General features: G+C 57.4%; 2 protein-coding genes across 4 annotated transcripts in view; one reads left to right on the forward strand and one right to left on the reverse strand.

The window, feature by feature from the left end:
* LOC129548761 (uncharacterized) overlaps window positions 1–20,081 on the forward strand; it is a 42,736-nt gene extending 22,655 nt beyond the window's left edge. The window contains exons 3-5 of one of the 3 annotated variants that reach the window (XR_008684397.2): window positions 11,114–11,274; window positions 16,387–16,473; window positions 19,224–20,081. The gene's annotated coding sequence lies outside the window, so the exon portion shown is untranslated. Of the gene's footprint in view, window positions 1–9,760; window positions 9,910–11,113; window positions 11,275–16,386; window positions 16,474–19,223 lie in introns of those variants that run through there. The other 2 variants (XM_088832323.1, XM_088832322.1) reach the window with 2 other exon arrangements.
* On the reverse strand, window positions 10,417–21,524 carry OVOL1 (ovo like transcriptional repressor 1). Its single transcript, XM_055415511.2, has 4 exons — window positions 21,114–21,524; window positions 14,532–14,749; window positions 12,677–12,866; window positions 10,417–12,514 (listed from the first exon to the last, which is right to left on the reverse strand). The coding sequence occupies exons 1-4, from the start codon at window positions 21,211–21,213 to the stop codon at window positions 12,219–12,221; spliced, it is 804 nt and encodes a 267-aa protein (XP_055271486.2). The 5' UTR covers window positions 21,214–21,524; the 3' UTR covers window positions 10,417–12,218.
* Window positions 21,525–21,628: the final 104 nt, after the last annotated feature.

Genomic DNA, 21,628 nt, shown 5'->3' on the forward strand with positions numbered 1-21,628 from the left:
AGGAGAGCTGGGCTCCGGCCCTGGCGCGCGGGGCGGGGGCGGGGGGGGAGGCGCAGGAGAGTCCTCTCCTCTGTGGTGTCGTTGCCACCAGTCCTTGAAGGCTTTGTGCTGAACCAAGATGACGTAGGGTTGACACCATGTGCCAAGAGCGGGAGTTTGCTTGCCTCGAGTTACAGGAGCAGCGAGAAAGGCTTAGTTCCGGTTGGCACCATCAGCCTCAGTCAGAGGGTGACGAGAGCCTCAGAGGCTGGCTGGATGTCTGCATGTAACTGTGCTCACTTGGACGAAGGGACTGGCTCTCTGGGAATTAGAGGCACAACTGGGGCTTTGACTAGACTTTAAAGATAAAATTGGCAAGGACACAATCCGGAAACCCAGGTTGCCGTTTTAACCCCAAACTGCTTCCTCTGGAGAATAAGCACAGCCCGCGGCTGGGACCACAGACTGAGGCTCTTTGCTGGTGGCAGGGAGCGCTCAGGGCTCAGGTTACAGGCAGGTGGTGGGTCACCTTTGTATGCAGAAAACAACCCATTTTCACTTGTGCAAAACACTGACCCATTTCTCTGTGTTTGTTCTCGAGGCTGCTCCTGTCTCGGGATCTCTTTGGCCAGAAATCCACCCCTTCTCTCAGGGTTGGGGAGCTAAGCTGGGAGGGACTGGACACTTCGGAGCAGAGTGTTCCGTGGGCTGCTTGGAGAGAATGGCCCAGACTCAGGCCAGATCCTTGGTTACAGCACCCCTCTATGCCCCCCTGGGGGAGGAATACGGCCGAGTTGACATCAACCTTCCAGCCAGTCCTTGTTCGCAACTTGGAGCCAACTTGGTTCCCTCTTTTGTGGGAGATAAGGCGAGAATAGATTTGTTTGTCCAGGTGCAACCTGTCCAATGGCTGTTGTGGGCACAGGAGTGTCTTCAGGGCGTAGTGTCAGATCCAGGCCCCCCTGACATCTCTATTTTCGATCTGGGTGTGCGCTAAACAGCGGGTTGATTCAAAACTGGGAGGTGTCGGGAAACCCCTTGGGCAGGAGATTTCGAAATGAGATTTGGATTAGAAAAAAACAGTGGGGTGAGGTTCTCAGGAATGAAGACCAGGAGAAACTCCCATCCTGGCACTTGGCTGGATAGCGGGGACAAACAAAAGGCTGAGAGAAGCCTAGAATAGGAGGGAGGCCGCCTAGCTGAGCAGGAGCGCGGGACAGTCTCTCCCCGCTGCTTTTGCCTCGGAGGCGAGAGGCTGTGACTCTGTTCACCAGGCGAAACCGCACAGCCAAGAGGCGCTTTCAGTCTAGGCATGTCGGCACCAGCAAGGCCTGGATACATCAGAGGCTCCCGCAGATCAGATCGGGGAGGGGCCTGGGGGCCAGGAAGTAGGGCTGGCAAGAGTATCATGAGAAAAAGTCAGAGAAAGATTTTAAATAGCTTGTTGGATAATTGAGGAAAGGCCTAGTGAGGGGGCGAGGAGAAATGTGCATGAGCTCTCAGGCTTTGTGGCCCCGGGGGGACGGGGCACCCCCCCCCCCCGGGCTGCCACTACTGACCAGTGGCCATCTGTGCAGCCTCAGCACGCAGTTGTCCTCTGTGCCATAGCTCAGGCATCGGGTGACTCTGAGTATCTGTGACACGAAGAGCACAGGTGAAGGTGCCGGCTGAACCCAGAACCAGAGAGAGGTGGGCAAGGGGAGAAGGGGGGACACTGAGCATCGTGGAGAGGAAGAGCAACCAAACTGACCCCAAAGAAGAAAAGGGGGTGAACAGAAGGAAAGGCATCCTAATAGGAGCGAAAAAGCAAGAAAAGAAGCGTGAAGATGGAGCACTTCATTTGGAGGACTTGGGGAGGCACAGTCAAGAAGGAGTCTCCAGGGACTTCCTTGGTGGTCCCATGGCTAAGACTCCGCGCTCCCAAGGCAGGAGGCGTGGGTTCGATCCCTGGTCGGGGAACTATGATTCCACACGCCGCAGCTAAGACTCCCCACAGCTAATTAAATAAAAATGAGTACTAAAAACAACACTAAGTCTCCAAACAGTGTTAGAAAGCTTGTCAGCAATAAATCCCCTTCTTCTAGTGGGATGAAGAAAGCGGTGCTCTTTGGGGATGTTTGCGGCTACCCTGCATGAAAACCGTGAGAGGCGCTGTAGGAGCCAACTCCCCAGTTCTGAACAAGAGGGGCTTGTGATTCATGGGCGTGCCCGCCACCTCCACCCACAAGCCATGGCTTCCCCCATCTCGTGCAGGGTGGGGACCCATCTAACTGGAACCACCACCCAGCCTCTCCCAGTCTCCTTAGATGACGAGTGTGGCATCCTTGGTCCACCCACCTCAGCCCCCAAGCATTTTGCCAGAACATCAGTAAACAACTCTAGGTGAAGGGGATCAAAGACCTCTTACATTTTCTTCCATCTTCTCCTCCTTTCCACCGCCAGCACCAGACTACCAGGGAGTTCTTATCACTTATTATATATTCTTTCCTCAAAGAGTAGACAGTGAATCCCTGCACACTTTCCTTCAGGCTCATTTTATTTTCATTTTTACATGCTATGACTGGACTGGGAAATCCAAGAGTTTTCCTGAACCACGTATGGACACTTGCCCCTCAGTTCCTGCATGTTCAGCGCGGCCCTGACGGCAGCAGCTGGCCAGCTTTCTTGCTCAGGCTCAACCGGAGGTGAATGTTATAGCTACAGCAGCTAACATTTGTTTAGGGCTTTTGTGGGGGTGGGGTGCTCACTGCGAGGCAGGTGGGTTCTTAGTTCCCCAACCAGGGGTCCAGTCCATGCTCTCTGCAGTGGAAGTGCAGAGTCTTAACCACTGGACCACCAGGGAAGTCCCTGTTTAGGGCTTTATACCTTGCAAAGAAAATAATCATCTTATTTGGTCCTTACAATATCCTACATTACTGTTACTTCCACTTTCTAGACATTGATTTTCAGAAAGATAAAGCGGCTGACTTTGTGTCAACTGGTGGACCTGGGATCCACTCACATTCTTTACCTCCAAATCCTCTGTGCCTTCTGTCTGAGGCCGTGGGCCCCTGGGGACTTCAGAGCACCTTCAGAGTTGGCATTCCTGGATCCCTTTCCTGACCCCCAGCTGACCTTGGGTCTCAGCCTTCCTCCCCCTATTCCCATCCTACCCCACCTCTGTGATCACCAAGTGGGAGAAGACTGTCCACTTGTTGGGGACGAGTGTATACAGAAAGCAACAATTCTTACATCTCCTCGGTGCCAAGGACCCTTCCAAAGTCACCAGGAAGGTTTCTTTTCATTATAATAGTGATATGGGATCATTGTAGAAAAGTACAAAATACAGACACAGTTGGAAGAAAACAAAAGTTATTCCACCACTGAGGAATAACTTAGTGTTGTGAATGTCATGTTGTTTGGTCTTCCATAGCTTTTATGATGTGTACATCAGCCTACCTGTGTTTACAAAAATGGAAAGTGCACCTACCCGTAACACTGATTTTTAAACTTAATATATTGTAAACTTTTTCCCTTTAGTTAATACTTTCATAACATCGTATTTAATGGATACACAACATTTCATTATAATTTTTGATGGTAACCTAGGGGTAAACGTTTGGATTTTTCCTACTTTTTCATTGAAATAATCAGTTTTATGATAGACTTCTATATCTGATTTTAATTTTAATTTTTCTTTACTTGATTATGAATGAGGTTTATTTTTTTACATGATTTTTATCGTTTGAAGCTCTTTCATAAACAGCTCATGCGTATTATGTCCCAGTTTTCAATAGTCTGTATTTTCTTTTTCTTGTTGATATGCAGGGATTATTTTAGGGCTAAAATTTTATCTGTGAAAATCATTTTTACACCACATCTTTTTTCTTTTCTTCTTCATTATTTTTTAAAATTATGTATTTTCCTTTGGCTGCTGGGTCTTCATCGCTTTGCTCAATCTTTCTGTAATTGCCGTGAGCAGGGGCTACTCTGCGTTGCTTCCCATTGTGGTGGCTTCTCTCGTTGCGGAGCACAGGCTCTAAGCACACAGGCTTCAGTAATTGTAGCAAGAGGGCTCTGTAGTTGTGGTTCACGGGCCTAGTTACTCTGTGGCATGTGGAATCTTCCTGGGCCAGGGATCGAACCTGTCCCCTGCATTGGCAGGTGGATGCTTATACATTGTAGTGCCAGGGAAATCCCTGTCTCTCTTTTTTTTTTTCCACACTGTGCCTGCAGGATCTTAGTTCCCTGAGCAGGGGTTTGAACCTGCACCCCCTGCAGTGGAAGGGCAGAGTCTTAACCATTGGGCCACCAGGGAAGTCCTCGACCCCACATCTTCATGCGCCATTTCAGGTGGGGGAATGTGTGGATTCCCCCACATCTCCCAACCAGGCCAGGGATGCTCTTTCTCCTCTACTGTCTTATTAACAAATTCCCCAGCAACAGAGCAAACTTTGTAGAGGGCTCCTCCTCCAATGCCCACCCCCAGAAGCACCCTGGCCTCCTTCAGTTCAGTTCAGTTCAGTCACGCAGTCGTGTCTGACTCTTTGCGACCCCATGAATCACAGCATGCCAGGCCTCCCTGTCCATCATCAACTCCCGGAGTTCACTCAAACTCACCTCCATCGAGTCGGTGATGCCATCCAGCCATCTCATTCTCTGTCATCCCCTTCTCCTCCTGCCCCCAATCCCTCCCAGCATCAGAGTCCTTTCCAGTGAGTCAACTCTTCGCATGAGGTGGCTAAAGTATTGGAGCTTCAGCTTTAGCATCAGTCCTTCCAATGAACACCCAGGATTGATCTCCTTTAGAATGGACTGGTTGGATCTCCTTGCAGTCCAAGGGACTCTCAAGAGTCTTCTCCAACACCACAGTTCAAAAACATCAATTCTTCGGCGATCGGCTTTCTTCACAGTCCAACTCTCACATCCATACATGACCACGGGAAAAACCATAGCCTTGACTAGACAGACCTTGGTTGGCAAAGTAACATCTATGCTTTTTAATATGCTATCTAGGTTGGTCATAACTTTCCTTCCAAGAAGTAAGCGTCTTTTAATTTCATGTCTGCAGCCACCACCTGCAGTGATTTTGGAGCCCAAAATCATAAAGTCTGACACTGTTTCCACTGTTTCCCCATCTATTTCCCATGAAGTGGGAAGGCCATTCCTCTTTGCCTGGGCACCAAGCCCCGATCCCTCCAACCCCAACTTCCAGGACATCATCGACTCCTCCTCTTTCACAGGCTGCTTCCTGGGGGTGATGGTGGGCCCCTCAGAGGTTCCATCAGAAAATCCAGCTGTGAACTTCTCAGAAGCCTGGAGGATGGTGGAGAAGAAGACCGTGTCAGGGTATTAGCATCAGGGTCCGGTAGGGCAGGAAGTAGTGATCAGGTCTGTCAGGGCAGGAACAGAGAACCTGACTTTCTGAGGGCCCCTCTTGCTTCTGAGCCAGCCCCAATGCAGGCCCTGGGGCTGCCAGCCTGCCCTCCTCTTCCTGAGCCTCCGGCTGGCTTATTCCTTTGCCCTGTGATTACTGCTGCAGGTTCTGCCTCTGGCAGAAGGTACGGGAGTCCTACCAGTTCTCCTGGCCAGCTTCACCAACTCACCTGCGCGTGGGGAGAAGGAGGCGCCTGGGCCTGTTGCCTGGAGTCCCCCCAGAGGCGGGGGAGGCCCGGAGGAGCGGGCTGGACTGGACAGGCCGAGGGGGTGAGGAAAGGATGAGTTTCTTACAGGCCAAGATCACTACCTGTTAATCTGGGTCTACAGGGAGAAGGTCAGGGCAGGCGTGGGGGCAGGTGCTGAAGTTCCCTTGAGTTCCTGCCGGTTTGGAACATCCTGGCTCCCGAGCATCTCCTTACCTGTCCTTTCTCCGGGTTTGGAATATCTGAAGATGGCTGTGGCTGGAGCTAGACCCCGACACCCTTGGCCCTCTTGGTCTCTCACCGAGGACTTCTGGGCTTAGAAGTTTCTGGGACCTTCTTTTCTTATATTTTCATGCATTTCCTAGGAATACAGTGTGCCGCCCATCATTGAGAGGCTGGGAGGCTCCAGCCAGGTGCCTGCACAGTGGTGGCTCTGCCAGGTAGCCACTGTGAACTTGGCCTCCTGTTAATGTTCCTAGGCGTCACTTTCCCAATGGCAACTCACTCCAGTATTCTTGCCCAAAAAACCCCATGGACAGAAGAGCCTGGCAGGCCACAGTCCATGGGGTTGCAGAGAGTCAGGCATGACTGAGCACGCAGGTTCAGTTCCTCACCTGGAGAGTCCAGACCCTGGGGCTAGGGCACAAATCACCAGACAGGCAGCCGTGGGGGCTCATCCGTGTCAGGGTTTCTCCCACCTTTCTCTTTCCCCAGCTCTGCTGACATGGGGTTGCCCCTTCCTGCTCCCTGGCTCTCATGCGCTAGTGCGACTCCGCCAGGGCAAGGTGAACCCCAGGGCGCAGGGACCTCATCCCCCTGCACCCCCAGGACCTCAGCACAGGGCTCGGCACAGAGTAGGTGCTCATGGAGAGGAAAGGTTCTCCCGCCGCCTGATCGTGAAGGGCTGGAGAGAAAGGAGTCCAAGCCTGAGAGTCAGGCCTCAGACTGGAGCCCATGTGACCCTGAGCTTCATCTCCCTGAGCTTCCATTTCTTTGTCTAAAAATAGGAACAATAATAGCCACCTCCTAGAGTTGTTGTGGTGGTTAGCAGTGATGTCAGAGGGGAAGCACAGCGCGGTGTGTAGTAGGAGCTCAATAAATGCCAGTGGTGATTAGCTACTATTAAAGGGCCGGTGACGCGGCCCCAGGAGTGCCAGGCTCAGCAGTGAGCACCACCGGCATCTCTCAGTGCCCAGAGCCTCTCCCGGTTTGGTCTCCCGCCTTGAATGCCATGGTTCGTCTGTCCACCGATGGGCAGTGTGGACCCGCAGCCTGGACACAGAGCTCACTCACTTGCTCTCTGCCCTGGGCTGCCCTGCCCTGGCTTCCTCTGTGTGGAGGTGGGAGTGGGGGGTATGCAGGCAATCTACCCTCAAAGGTTAAGTCACCAGAGAATTCTGTGGACAGCTGCGTGCTCCCACTTGAGGGTTCGGCAGGTTACACCGTGCAGCCGGCTCCCCGCCCTTCACATCTCTGAGCGTGTTTCTAGATGCCTGATGTGTTTCCTACTGTGAAAGCTTGATGGGGAAAAAGTCATCTCCTTCATTTTCTGCGCAGAGAACACGTGGGGAAGAGAGGGCCTGGGTCGCTTGATACCCAGCTCTTAAGTTTTCAGGAAATAGAAGCTGGAAGACGTCATTGTCAGGGTCCCACTTGGGCCAGGGCCAAAATCTCCACACCTGACTCACGTCCCCTCCAGCACTGGCATAGGACCTGAGCCCCCACGTGTCAGCAAGCCAGCCGCCTGGGGGCAGGGGGCTGCCAGACAAGGAGGGCCATCCCTGAGGGAGATGACTGGTGGGTTGATGGATGGAGTATCAGACAGACTAGCGGACTTCCCTGGCGGTCCAGTGGTTAACACTCCATGCTCCCAGTGCAGGGGGTCAGGGAACTAAGATCCTCCATGCCATGTAACACAGTCAAAAAAGAAAAAATTTAAAGCAGAATTCCCTAGGAACTGGGGAAGGGGGCTGGGAGTACAGGAGTACAGAAGGCAGGCTTGTCTCGGATATGAAGAGGGTGGGACATCCTGGGTCAGGTGACTGCCCCCGCCTGAGGGAGTGGGCTCCTCCTGGGTGGCCCCAAGGACCAGCCAGGGGAGCCCTTCTCTTGGCAAGACCACCCAAGCCTAGGCTCCCAACTGGTCTTCCCCATCCAGGGTTTCCTTTTCCATTCCATTCTCTTCACTCTCATTTTTTGGGCTTGGAAGTCATGACCACTCTTCAACCTCTTAGAATTCCATGGGTGGAAGTCTTGAAGGTTATTTTGTCCAGCCTTCAGCTCCCCCACTTGATTCCCTGCAGAAATTCCTGACAAATGGCTTCCCAGGCCCAGCCAGCAGACCCCAGGCACACTGCCTGGAGGTGCCTCCCTCCTGAGCTGCTGCCCCAGGGCTCCCCACAGTGGGGGTCTGCACCCCTCTGATGCTCACCTCTCTGCCCAGGTTCTGCCCGTTGGATCCACTGGAATGAGCCTTTCCCCCTGCTTCAAGTTGGCAGCCGTGTGGTTGATCTTCCCCACTTGCAGGACAACCTTCTCAGCCTTCTGCAATTCCTCCTTTCCACTGCAGTTTGTCAGTGAGCTTCTTCAAGGGTTTTATTGAGATGGGGGCCTAGAGACATGAAGTTGTTAGGACAGAAAGGACCTTTCAACTTGGGGGCCCGCCTCATTTTATAGATGAAAAACAGGGGTTCGGTTGCTTGCCCAAGGCCCCGCAGACAGCCAGAGGCAGGGCTGGGCCTCAGGTCCTGTGTGCTTAGTTGCTCAATTGTGTCTGACTCTCCGGGACCCCGTGGACTGTAGCTCACCAGGTTTCTCTGTCCCTGGGGATTCTCCAGGCAAGAATCCTGGAGTGGGTTGCCATGCCCTCCTCCAGGGGATCTTCCCAACCCAGGGATTGAACCCAGTTTTCCCCATTGCAGGTGGATTCCTTACCATCTGAGCCATCAGGGAAGCCCTGTCTCTGCTCTTTCCCCGCCCCCACCGACTCCAGGGTCACACTGGCACTCCTTTGGGCAGCTCTGTCCCCAGTGATGTGTTGAACTTCAAGTTGACTAAAAGCCCCAAATTGTTTTATAACTTAATTTTCTTCTGATTATAAAAGATAATATATATTCATTGTAAAAACATTAGAAAATGCATACAAATATACATTCTCAATCTTCACCGCACTTCCTGGTGTTGTCAAGTTCCCTCTGCCCTGCACTTGGTTGCTTTGCTTTTAGCTGTATAAATAGGACTCTCCCTCCATCCTCCTTTAGGCCAGACTTCTTGCTAGGTCCCAGCCAGCTCTTCTGTCTCTCAGAAGAGAGAGTCTGTCTCTCTGGTTTTGTTACCAGTTCTTATTGGCACCTGGGCAGGGCTCAAAAAACACCCGTGGTGTGGCTGAATGAATGACAGCGTCGGGACTGACAGTGGGACCGGTGAGGACCTCCGCCCAGCGCAGGGCGCACACCTCCTCTCTTCTGGGTCTGATCCTGCCCTCGCCCTCCCAGAAATGCCTTCCCTCCTCTTTTGTTCTCTTCAGACCCTCCCATTTTTTCCGGCCCAGCTGAACCCCACCTCTTCCGAGAAATCTTCTTTCAAATGCAAAAGCCTCCTTTTTGGGTCCCACCGCCTTGGTCATTGGTTGTCCAGCCGCACCACTTAGCCGTAGTTATACATTGACTTGCATTAATCTCTCCCCTCTGCCTGGCTGCGGCCTCTTTCCCCGTCCACGGAGGCTCACACGTGGTAGCCATCCTGCAGAAGCCGGAGATTATTACGGGCCCTCAAAATATGACTGTCTGGCCTGACCTTGTCAGGTGGTCTCCCACCCGCCCCCCCCACCAGCCCTGCTGAGAAGGGTGAGAGAGCAGAGCCTTGGAGGGAGCCCTCCCCCCACCCCCACCCCTGGCTTCCGGGAAACCTTGCTCCTGCTAAAGTTTACATAGCAGTTAATCATCTGGGCTTCGACAATGGGCTCTGCTCATCCTGGGACATGGAAAAATGGGATTTGGTTTGCCTTTCACATTGGGAGGCTTCTAGAGATAAAAAGAAATCCTCTGTGCCTGGCTATTTAAAGAGACACAGGGAGGGCTAGGGGCCCTTCCACCCTCTGCCTTCACACGGAAGAGCCGTGGAGGTCAGATCAATGTTTTCCTTTCTCCTCACTGCACCAGGGCTACCAACCCTCCTCCCAGAACGTATGCCAAGGGCCCAGGCCTGGCAGCTGCCTCCTCCATCCCTGGCGAGGCTGTGATGGAAGAACACTGAACAGGCACTCAGACACCCGGGTCCCAGAGCGATCAGGTCTCCCCAGTGATCCTAGGTAGGTGATGGGCATGGCCAGGTGATCTCTAAGTTTCCCTCTACTTTGAGTTGCCTAGAGGTGCCATGCCATCTGCCAACCTCCCCATCAGCAGTGTGCGCCCATCCCAGAGTGTGGCTGGAAGGTCAAGGGTGCTAATACACAATGTGCCTGGCCTGGAACAAAGGCTATGTGGGTGTGACCATCCCCACAGCTAAGTGTCTCACCCAGAAATGACAAGAACTTCATGCCCCACTATTTAGGGAATGCGGCTCTTCCTCCTATGCTCCTGGCAGGGTATGGGGAAGAGACTGGACCCTGTGGCCACCACGGAGAACAGAACGGGGCCCTGGGGTCAGCAGGCAATGACCACTTAGACCATGGGCAGGCCACTTAATCGAGCAGGTTCTTGTCTTGACTCGAGGGCCACTGCTACCTATAAAAGGCTAAGACTTTGAATAGAATATATCCATTGTTTTGATTAATTTCCCAGTAGGTGGAAAAAAGAGGCCTATAAAACAAAAACACTGAAACACAGAAAATGACAGTTCTTTTATTTTGCTAGCTGAGGGGAAAGTTATAAAATAAAACAGACAACACAGAGCTTTGCAACTTCCTTGGATAGGCAATGAACACAGAGATGAACAGTGACCAGGCAACGAACACAGGGATACAGACATGTAAATAAGACAAAACTTCCAGAGAATGTTATTTTATACATTACTACTCCAAAATACAGCAGCTCTTGCAGGCTCTAAAGTAAAATGAAGCAAGACTCTTCCAAAACCATCCACACACATTCAGAGCTGTGTCAGAGAAGGCCCCCTCCCGCCTCCTGGGCTGTGTGGAGGCTGCAGGAGAGGCCAAGGCTGGGTCCACCCAGGCTTTGGCTTTGCAGGGCGGCTCCACCTGCTCCGTGTTCTCTTTCAAGTTTGCCTTCTCTTTCTTTGGCAGACTAGCTCCAGCCCCTGCCTGTCTCTCCCTTTTGACCCACGGCCATTTCCTGTTCTTAGTAGGAAACCCGGCTAAAGCCAGGGAAGCCTGGCCGAGTCCTTCTAATGCAGCAGCTGGTGCAGGGGTGGCTCCCTCCTCAGGGGCTCAAGGGCCAACCCTGCCGTTAGAAAAACAGCAAAAAGGCTACAAAGATAAGTGGTTAACCATCTCATACTGTCCTTCCTCCAGAAGCTTCTGATATGTCTGTCCAATTTTTTTGCTCCTGTCCTAGGGTTTTTGACTCAGCCAGGAAAAGAGCAGACCTTGCAGCCTGGCCCTGTACTCTTCTTGTTACTGCCAGCAGTGGACCCCTGGGCGCATCACAGACTCATCACCCCACCACCGGTCTTAGCCCCGCGGCCCCAGCCAGACAGACCCTCGGCCTCTAGAATGGTGAGTTATTCCGCCCATGGTCTGTCATCAGGAGGCCAGGGGGCTCTCAGTCACCCAGAGGCTGGCCTTGAAAGGATGTAGGAAGGAGGCAGAATTCTGAGGGAAGAGCAGAAGCTGTGATGGGCTGTCCCATCAGGAGGAGAGAACGGGGCACAGTGCACCCTCCCCCAGGGCTGGAGGGAAGTCTTCGATTAAATATCTTGGGAAAGATGAGGGTGGGTGAGGGCGGCCACCCCACAGCCGAGGCACGGGGAGGTGTGAAATGTCCAGGATAAATAGAACTGCGTGGGGAGGAGAAAAGCCAGCTCCATCCTCTCTTAAAAGCAGTCGCCATCGGCACCAAAAATATATTAATATCTGTACACTTGTCATCTTTTAAAAAAAGAAATAAAATCTCCTTGGCACCAGTAGTTGATCTCTTAAAAATGAGGTGATATGTGGCAAGGCCTCCCGTGTACGCACGTCCACGGCTGTGCACACGCGCGTGCATCTCCCTGTAGACGAGCAGAGCCCTGCAGCCCTGAGCAAGAGGAACACAGCCGGGTGGGCCATCACCAGCTCCTCCACCGCTGGTGTTTGCCGGGATGTCCTGTCAGGGCACCCGACTGCCATCCACGGGGAACGAGCCGCCCCTACCCTGGGGCTTCAGAGGCAGGGACAGAGAATTGCCTTCCCGAACCTCATCTGGGAAGGAAGTTCTGGACCCAGCTGCTGCACAGGAAAGGCAGTCCTGGCCTCACCCTGCCCCACACGTCTGCCCAGGCTCAGAGCGGCCTCTGCCCAAAGACACCAGTGCAAATACAAACAGAGGTCAGTAGTGCCAGCCTGAGCGAGCATGCGTGGCCAGCTCCAGGTCTGTCCTCGGGTGCTCCGGCAGGAACTCGCAGAGGGCAGCCTGGTGGGGCAACAAGGAGGCGGCCCCTGCCCTCTCGGGGTGCCGCCGCTCAGACGTGGTGGGCGCCCTGCAGCAGGGAGGTGACGGTGTTCTGCAGGGCCACGGCCACCTTCTTGGAGGTCTTGCGCAGCAGCGGGCTATCGGGGTGGTGCTCCTTAAGGTGGAGCACGTGGCCCTCCTGGCTCTCAGACGTGCAGCCACACTCCTCGCACACGTACAGCTTGGCCCGCCGCTCCTTGTACGCGTACTTCTGCTGCACACCGTGGATCTTCTTGAGGTGGGACTCCAGAGAGCAGCGCTGCGTGAAGGCCTTATCACAGAGGCTGCACTTGTAGGGCCGCACGCCTGCGGAGAGGGTAGCACAGGCATAAGGGACCCAGCTCTGGGGCACAGGAGCCCCAACTCCCCAGCGGCCCGACGGAGGGGACGAGGATGTCCGCCCTGAACACCATGGCCCCCCATGGCTGCATGGCTGCTGGGCCTCGCTGCCAGGCGGGCCCCTCTTACCTGTGTGGGTGCGCACATGCCTCTTGAGGTCGAAGGTGTCGTTGAAGCCCTTCCCGCAGTAGGTGCAGAGGTGCCTCTTGACGTCGTTGTGGCACTTCATGTGGCGGTTCAGCATGCGCTGGTAGGTGAAGGCCTTCTGGCAGATGTGGCAGGTGAAGAGGTCTCCACTGGGACTGTCCCCCAGCGTCACCTGTGGGCGAGGGCGGTGTGTGTGACAGACACCCAGGAGCTGGGGCTGCAGATGGCAGATCGGGAAGACGCCCCGCGCCAGCCCCCGGCCCCTAGGAGGGGCACTGCCCACCCAGGGGCCACAGCTCTGGGCCGCTGGCTCCCGGAGATGGGGTGGTGGGGCCGGAAGCTGCCTTGGGTCCTCAGTCAGCTTCCTGTCAGGCTCCTGAGTCCTTCTGCGAGGCCCTTCTTTACCATCTCTAGAGACAGGCAGCCAGCTCCCAAGAGAAAGAGGGCAATTCTCCCTGGCAGAGAAAGTCCCCCCTTCGCTAAGCCCAGGCATCCTCGAGCTGCTGCTCAGCTCTCAGTCTGCGCCTCAGGACGGGGAAGACTCCACAACATGATCGTGGTCTCTGCGCCGCCCTCCCAGGCTGAGGCCACAGCTGGGGGCCTGGAGCTCCCTCGCCTCACGGGTCAGCCCAGCCCCGGCCTTTCTTGAGCCTGACATGGTCTAGTCTGGGTCCCTTTGCCACCCTGATGACTCTCTTTCTAAAGGTTTTTCATTTTCAGGGTAACTGTGGAACACCTCGGACCTGTTCAGAAGTGGAGACGTGGTCTCCGGGCCCTACCTCTGAACGCTCTGAGGTTGCTTGTGCTTCCTGGTGGCCTTGTTGCCAGCCACTCTGCACAAGCTCCCCGGGCCTGAGGTGCCCCCCCGTCACCCATACCGCCTGGCCCTGCGCTGCTCCTGGCACCGGGTAAAGGCCGTGTTGCTCACTGAGCAAGCTGTTTGGGGTCAGGACTCACTTCTCTGCCTCGTCTACGGTCCTGTGCCCTCTGCTTTCCCTCCACGCGCTCCCTAGCTGCTGGGGCTCAAGGGCTGGGAGGAGAGGCCCTAGGGGATCAGGGCGCCGTGTCAGCTCCCCTGTCAGCCGCCCAGCACATTTCCTGGTAATTCCCGGCGGGTTACAACACCCAGCCTCCACGGGTGAGAGAGGAGGAGCAGCCTTTCCCTGCCTGTTTTCTCCGGTCTCTTGGCTCACAGGAACCTCCATGAGAGCCCTTCCACTAGATCACCACTGGCAGGTGCTTCCAGGTTCCAGAACTTTCAGGAATGCAGGCCTCATGCTCCTGGAAAGCAGGGACGTTTCCACCGCCCTGTGCTTCTTCCTGCCTCGGCTGCTGAACCCGGCTTCACCAGGCCCCGCCCCAGATGCAAGGCCCTGGGTTGGAAGAGTACACTTGGGCGAGGCTGAGACTGCCAGGCACACGTCTCAGTTGGACAGCTGACCACCGAGCAGACCCCAGACCTCACTCTTGAGGCGGCGAAGATGTGGGCTAGGCCAGGGCGCAGAGCCGGACTCACGCCTCCCTGCTTTTCCAAGGACTTCTGTGTAAGGGCTACCTCCTCTCAAGGCCAGAAACAAAACTAAACAACCCCCACAAAGGACTCCAAAGGGCTGGACATCTCTTGAACCTCACTGCTTCTCCCCAATGCATGGCATTCTCACTTCAGACTCACTTTTCTTTCCCACCCTGTCTATGCCCCAGGGAGGTTCACATCTGTAGAAATCTGGACCCAGATCCAAGGCCAGTCTGCCTAGTCTCATTTGGGCCACGTCTCATGGGCGGTACCCACGTGGACCCATGTGCCCCTGGGCCTCAGGGACATTGTGAGGGTCAGTACCTTCATCTTGGTGCGCAGAAAGCCATGGTCTCTGCTCTGCGGGCCTGCCAGGCGGCTCATGTCTTCGGAGGGCAGCTGGGCCACCACGCAGGGCCCAGGGGTCACACTATAACTGGAGTTCCGAAGGCTCATGTCCAAAGCCAGGGGGCAAGAAGGGGGTTCGGCCACCGACGGCTCTGGTTCCTGGTAGGGCTGTGGTGGACAGAAGCCCAGGCTGACTGCGAAGAGAAGAGCAGCAAGGTGAAGGGCTTGGAGGAGAAAAGGGGACTCTGTGGGGTTTCAGGAGGGCTCCCTGGCAGTGAGCTGGCTGGAACCGCGAGCCACTGTCCCGCCCCTCACAGGCATGTGGCAGAGCAGGGCTGCCCCCAGCCCACTGCCCGCCGCACCTCCCTCCCACCCCATTAAGGTAATTACAGGTGACGCTAGCCAAGCACCGCGGCCCACAGGCCTGCCTGCTGAGTAATTTGTGTCTTAGCGGAACTGGGAGGACCAAACCTGTGCTACCAATTATTCCTCCTGAGTTGTCTGCCAGCCCCACCTGGGCCAGTCCCCCTGGATTCCAGGCCTCATCCACGCTCCCGCAGGGACAAAGGGCACCACGGGAGGCCCAGGGTCCTGGGACTCATTGCAGCCCCAGAAGGGTCCCGGTGGTCAGGGCCACTCAGGGCCTCTCCTCCAGGCAGATTTAGCCACTGGCTGTGGGGAACTGCGTGGTCCTAACCCCTCCCTCCTTCGGGCCAGTCTATCCCCGATACTGCAGCTGTTTGGGGCTCCAGGCTCCCCACTCTCGCGGGCCCAGCTTGGCAGGCAGACAGGTGGGCGGGGCGGAGCAGGGAGGAGGTCAGGGAGCAGCAGGTGGATGCGGCCTAACAGTCTCCTGGGCAGCCTGCCTGCTTGTGACGCAAGCCTCCCCTGCAACAGGGACCGCTCCTTGCCGCTCCAAGCTCAGTTCACAGTGGCGCCTAGAGGGCTTGGGCTCCCACCCTGGGCAGTGACACCAGCGACAGCGAGCAGACACCTCACACACAGGGGCTTGGACCCCGTCCCGACTAGAGAGGAGGGGAGGTCTCCCAAGTGACAAAGAAGAGAGGGGCCTCACACCCCCAGAGCCGAGGCAAACAATCTAATGTTTCAACTTAGTGTTTTTCCCCCGAAGAGGCTAAGCTAGGAACATTCTCCAAGCCTTAGAAAGAAAACTCAAGAGGGGCACAGGGAGGAAAGGATGAGTGGGCCTCTGGGAAGTGGACTTAGGGTTTCAGAACCATGAACAGACCCCCCGCGCCACTGCCCCCTGGCCGGTGAGACAGTGGATGGGGATCTGGGGAGGGGCGGCCCCAGCAGGACGCAGCAGGCGAGGCTGGAAGCAGCGGGCTGGGACTCGAGGGGGCGGAGGACACAGTGATGGAGGAGAGGCAGCTGTGGAGGCACCCCAGTTTCGGGAGAGGCCTCGGCTCTCGCCCCCTCAAAGTACAACAAAGGTCTGACAGGGGTAAGAATGTGCTTGCCCGACACCCAAACCCGTTCGGCTGGCAGTGGCGCCGTCTGTCTGTCTGTTCGGAGATTCTAATGAGCCACCTCATTCTGGGAGTTGATTCACCAGCGCCTGGCCCCGGTCTGGCCTCTCTCCAAGCCCTGGGTGGCTGGACGTCAGGCCGGAGTTCTCAGGGGTCCCCCCAGTCTTCCCACAGGGACGGGGACTGCTGAGGGCGGGTGTGTCTGAGAGCTGGCAGCTTCAGCTGATGCCAGCTTACACGGCTATTGGAGATCCTGCCTGGGAATTCAAAGCTGAATGACAATTTCCATTTCTCAATCCAGGTTGAGGTAAACAGGAACCTCTACCCTCTCTATCTTTCAGTATCGGGTAGCGTGAGCGAGGCTCCCCGGCGCTGGAGCCGGGCCACACCGCCTGCACACGGAGCAGTAGACGGAGGAGTGACAGCAGGTAAGGGTTAACCGGTTTGCACCCCAGTGACTTGTCACCCTTGGCTCTCTTGCTCCAGTCAGGGTCGGGGAGGGGGGTGGTCCGAGGCCAGGGTTCTGAGATCTCAGCCCGTTTGGGGAGAGACCAGTGCCTGCCTCTCTCATTCCACAGAAACCCCGAAATGACGGTGCCAGGGTTCCGGGGACAGGGAGCGGGCCTGCCTGGCCTGCCTCCGTGCCACTTCTACCCCAAGCCAGGGGCAGGTGAGGCCATCAGGGTGGGGTGCTCTCCTCCTCCTGCCTGCCCCGCCAAACCTGTCTTCCCGCCACCCCCAGGAGCGTGTCCTGCTGCCGCCGCATGCCCAGGGAACGCTCGCCCGCGTGCCGCTCCTATGGCTGGGTGTCACCGAGTGGCAGGAAGCAGAACTGGTTGGGCCCTGCCGGTGCTGCTCTCTGACCCTTAATTAGATGTTTCCGGCAAGGTGGCGGCCGCTGTGGCTACTCATCGCCTGCCCACAGCTGAGGAGTGTGGCCAGGCCGCACCAGCCAGGCCCTCTCCCCGCAGCCTCAGGGGTTCAAGGGCTTCCCTTCTGTCTGCCCAGTTTGCCTCCACCTGGATGAGGCGTTCAGAGCAGCTGCCCCTACCCCCCTAAAAGGCCTTCTCCCCCCTCCTCGGCCTTCAGCAAGTCCCTCAAGCTCCTGGCCCAAATACCAGACAGGGTGCTGGGTCCTCCCCATCCAAGGCCTCAGGCCAGGGCCGGGCTCTCTAGGCAGAGCAGCCGAAGGAGGCGTGAGGACACCCAGCCTCCGCCTCCCAGAGGCTGGGGCTGTGCCAGCCTGAACTGGGGTGGAGGGAGCCCCATGTGTCCACACGGCCCCGGCTCCTGTCAAGCGGCCTTGCACCCTCATCAGGAAGGGCAGGGTCCCCCGCACCCATCTCCTCCCGCCCCCAGGTCAGCTAGCAGGGCCTGAAAGGAAGCCAGTGAAGCCAACTGCCCGAGGTGGGCAGCCCTGGAAACACAACGGACCCGTCTCTCAGCGTGTGGTTCCCATCGTGTGAACGCCAAGTGTTCCCCTCAGGCGGGATCAGATCCCCCCTCCGCCAACCATCTTTCATACTGAGTCCACAGCAAAGGTCACCCAGTGCACCCCAGCCCTCACTCCCGGGCGGATGCCGCAGGACTGGGCAGTGCTTGCATGCTGTCCATCCCCCTCCCGGGGCAGCACAGGGACCCCCCTGTGGGAGGCCACGCAACCCCGGTTGAGTATGAACAGAGTTAAAGAGAAAACCTGCTGTTAACAATGGCCACGCTTTGCTCCTGTCCTCCCTGTGCCCAGAGGACTCGTCCTCACCTGCTCTCTTTCTGGGACAAACAGTCTGGCAGGATTCTGCCTCAGGTCACCCAAGCAAGGGACAAAGAGCTAGGGCAGCTTGGGTGACGGCACCCCGTGGGACAGCCAGGGAGCCCACCGAGCCCACCCTTCCCACCCATGGGCTGGCTGCCTACCTTCCCAGCCTTGCTCCACGGGGACCTCACGGACAGCCCTCCCCAGGAATTAGAATAATTAGCATCAGAGGCACAATCGAGCCGCAGCTCCACTCCGTCCCACCCCAACGCATGTACACGGGCCCCAAGCTGCCTTTCTCAGCCTTCCTCTCTCAGCCGGCCAGAAAGAGAGCTGCCCAGCAACCTGCAACGGCCTCGTCAGAGCCAGGCTGGGGAAGCTCCAGTCTCCCCACATCAGCCTGGCTGCCTCCCTGGGGAGGGCACATGCTGGGGAACTGGCAGAAGGGCCCACAGACGCTGTGTCCCAAGCTGGGGAGAGGGGAGAGGCCCCAGGATGCTCATGGCTGGCGCGTGTCCTTCAGCTTCCAGGCTGGGTCTTCCCTTCCAGGGCCTTCCCGGCCTTTGCCTATTCCTCTCAGCAGGGGTCAGGAGGACCCCCGCTTCAGCCCCATTCCTCTCTGTTCCTGGAGCTTCCTCTTTGGTCCAGGAGATGGAATTTAGCTCCTGGGTACAGGTGCCTGAGTTCACCCTCAAGAAACCAGCAGCCCTCCCACAGTCAGCCCTGACACAACAGGAGAAATGCCGGGGAGATGGGGGCCGGGGGGCCCAAAGAGAGGGCTTTTTAACCATGAGCCCTTGCAATGCTCCCGGCAGGAGTGGCACCGTCTCCCACGCCCACTGCCTTCCAGGCCCTGTGCCCACCTCTGGGCTTTTCCCTCAGCTTTGAGGGGGGACTGAGGGTGGGAACCTCTAGAACTGTGCCTCAGAGAATAGGCTGGAGTGCTGGTCAGCCTGGTGCCCTGAAGTCAGAGCTGCCAGGCCGGGGGCCAGAACCTGCAGTCAGTAAAGCCCTTCTTTCCAGGGATTCTTTGCTGCTCTGAGGGTCTCAGAGGACTGGGGTGGGAAGGTCAGACCTCAAACGCTTCGTTCCCCAGCCCTCCCAGTGCCTTGCCCGGGTGGGGGGGGACCGGACGGGGTCAATGCTTAGCTGGTCACAACGTGCTGAGTCTGTGGGGTGGGGTGAAGGAAACGTGCCCAGCCGGCTCCTGGGATCACGGTCCGCTGGTGATGGAATGGCCCAGTCAGGGGACAGGCCACCACAAAACACACTCCCCACTCTCTAGCCATCTGAGGCGCCCAAGCGTAGCCCGAGAACATTTGCTTTCTCATTTCCAAAAACTGTGGGAAAACTTGCTAGTGGGCCACATGGCTTTGAGGGGCAAAAGTCAGTTCTTTGACTTCTACTTTTTGCTTGACCCCACAGGACTTTGCCTGGCAAATTCTCACCTGAATCTCCAGGTTAGACCCCACCCTACGTCCAGGGTGGTCCTGCAGGCTGAGCAGCTCCCCTCACCTGGACAGCAGCAGCAGGTGGCACAGACCATCCAGATGCCCTCCTCTGCACCTGCTGGGCCTGCCCCCGGGTGTAAGTACCCCCCACCCCCCACCGCCACTCCCACCACGGCCACCAGAACTGCGGTGGGGAAAACCACTAGGACACAAGGCAGCCAACGATTTGAACAAGCGGAATTTCTTTGTCCTTTGTAAAAGTCAACACATGACCTGTTACTGATTGGGATGTGAAATAAAACTAAAAATAACAGCACACAGAGTCTCGAGCAAGGCTCTGCTCACCTTTAACACAGTCCAAGTTCAGTTTATCAGATTCAAAGGAGCAGCTAAGCAGCAAGTCAAACATAGGTGAGGGAGGAGCAGGAGCAAGGAAGGGGGCGTGTGGCCCTCACCCTCACCCCTTCCCGACCGGAAACACCATCAACTCCCTGGGGAACTTGGAGAAGCAAGAAACGGCACAGAGAATCCTGGGCTTGCTCACTTCCCTTGATGTCTCCCCACTGGGACCATCAGGACTTTTGGAACATTCCCTCGTCTTAAGGAGGCTGTAGACAGGGGCCAAGGCCCTTGAGACAAGGCTAAGCTGTGAAGCAGCCTGCCAGCATCCTAGGCCATAGGGTCCTGATACCGGTCAGGCCTCCGCGCCAGTCACTGTCTCCATCCATGCATTCAGAAGAGAAACTGAGGCAAGAGCCCTCACAGGGCCCCTCACCGCCCTCATTTCGCCACTTTCCTACAAGGCCTGGGGCGGTGCCGGGGAGCCTGCAGATCAAGGGTCAAAGTCGGTTGGTTAATTACAACCTCTCCCCCCTTGGAGGCGCTGGGCAGGGTGTTCAGCGCATCCCCCGCCCCACCCCCTAGGCCTGGGGAGGGGGAGTTCCGAAGGAAACCGGCTCGCTCCCGACCAAAGATTCTGTTGGGGGTGGGGCGGACAGAAGGCTAACAAGGAAGATGCCGCCGGGGCAAGAAACGACTGGGGTTACTCATTCCAAGTTGACTCCGACGCTGTCAAGGCGTCTTCCGAAAATAAACTGGCTGCCCCAGCTTCCCCCGGGCTGGTCCCTGGCTGTGGGATGGGCTCTTTAAACCCCCTTTCAGCTCACTGGTGTCCTCTTCTAGGCTGAAGAAGGCGCGTTTCTAACCGAGGTGAGACCCGATCCCACCTTTGTCTTAAGGGCTGGTGGGGTGCAGCCGGGCGCCTTCCCCGCCGTCTGGCGTTCCCCACGGCCTGCCCGACCCCCACGGGGACTTCTGGCCACCCGCGTTGTGAGGGAAACGGAGAGAGCAATGAAGGTGGCCTACGCTCTGGGTCTTCTCTTGCATTTTTGCACAAACCTCAGCCCAAACTCCAGCTGGCTCCCGGCCCCCCCAAAGTGACACCGCTCCAGTGCCCTCCGCCCGCCTCACAAAAGCCCCGGCTTTCTGGATTTACGACGCGAGAGTGGAGGGTCGCCGGGGCAGTGACACACCCCGTTGCTCCCCTGCGCCGCGGCTCGGGCCGGCGGAGGGGAGGGCGGCCGCAGGCGCCCCCGCCGGGCCTGGAAACCGCTGTCCCCCGCGCCCACCCCCGCCCCCACAGGGCCGCTCCTTCCGCCCGCCCCGCCCACCTCCCCCCGGCGCCCGGGGTCGGCCGCGCCCGCGCGGGCTAACGGGGCCGCGGCCGCTTAAACATTAAATCGGGCGCCGCAGCTGCGCCGGCCGCCGGGCTCCGCGCCACGGCGCCCCGCACGCCGGCCGCTCGACGGGGCCCGCCGTCCTATCGGCGGCGCGGGGCTCGGGGCGCGCTGGCCGGGCGCCTCACCTGGCACGTAGATCTCGCCGCGCTCCTCGTCGGGGAGCTCGCTCCAGTTCCTCTTGCACGTGGAGACGCACGGCTTCTTCACCAGAAACGCGCGGGGCATCTTCGAACCCTCCTCGCGCGGCACGGGCCGCTTCCGCAACTAGAGCCGGAGTCGTCCCACCGTTCCCGGGCCGGGCTGGAGGCGGGCGGGGGGTGGGAAGTGGGGCAGGTCGGAAAAGTCGCCAAAGCGCCCCGCGTTGCGCCGGGAGGCCGTGCCCTGACGGCGCGCGCCCGTTTCGGCTCGGCGGAGCTGTTGCGTCCTGCGGTCCCAGGGAGGTCCCCTGCAGCCAGGTGCAGCGGGCGGCGGGGAAGCGTCTCCCGGCGCGACTGGCGTCCCTCGCGGCCGCTCGCGGAGTCTTAAAGTGCGAGCCGGCCGGACGGGTTCACGCTTTATTGGCTCGCGGCGGTGTGTGTTGGTGGCTGGGGCGGGGAGGGGGTGCTTGGAGCTAATTAGCTTGGAGTGGCCCGGGAAGCGA

The sequence above is a fragment of the Moschus berezovskii genome, chromosome 25 (genome assembly GCF_049115385.1).
Source record: "Moschus berezovskii isolate FMDL1 chromosome 25, NW_MosBer_1.0, whole genome shotgun sequence".
NCBI lineage: Eukaryota > Metazoa > Chordata > Mammalia > Artiodactyla > Moschidae > Moschus > Moschus berezovskii.

Coding starts and splice junctions, on each gene's coding strand:
- OVOL1 (XM_055415511.2), bottom strand. CDS start 21,213: ATGCCCCGCGCGTTTCTGGTGAAGAAGCCGTGCGTCTCCACGTGCAAG. Junction 12,867..14,531: donor TTCTGCGCACCAAGATGAAG/GTACTGACCCTC, acceptor CCTCGCCCACAG/GTGACGCTGGGGGACAGTCC. Junction 12,515..12,676: donor GCATGTGCGCACCCACACAG/GTAAGAGGGGCC, acceptor CCCTCTCCGCAG/GCGTGCGGCCCTACAAGTGC.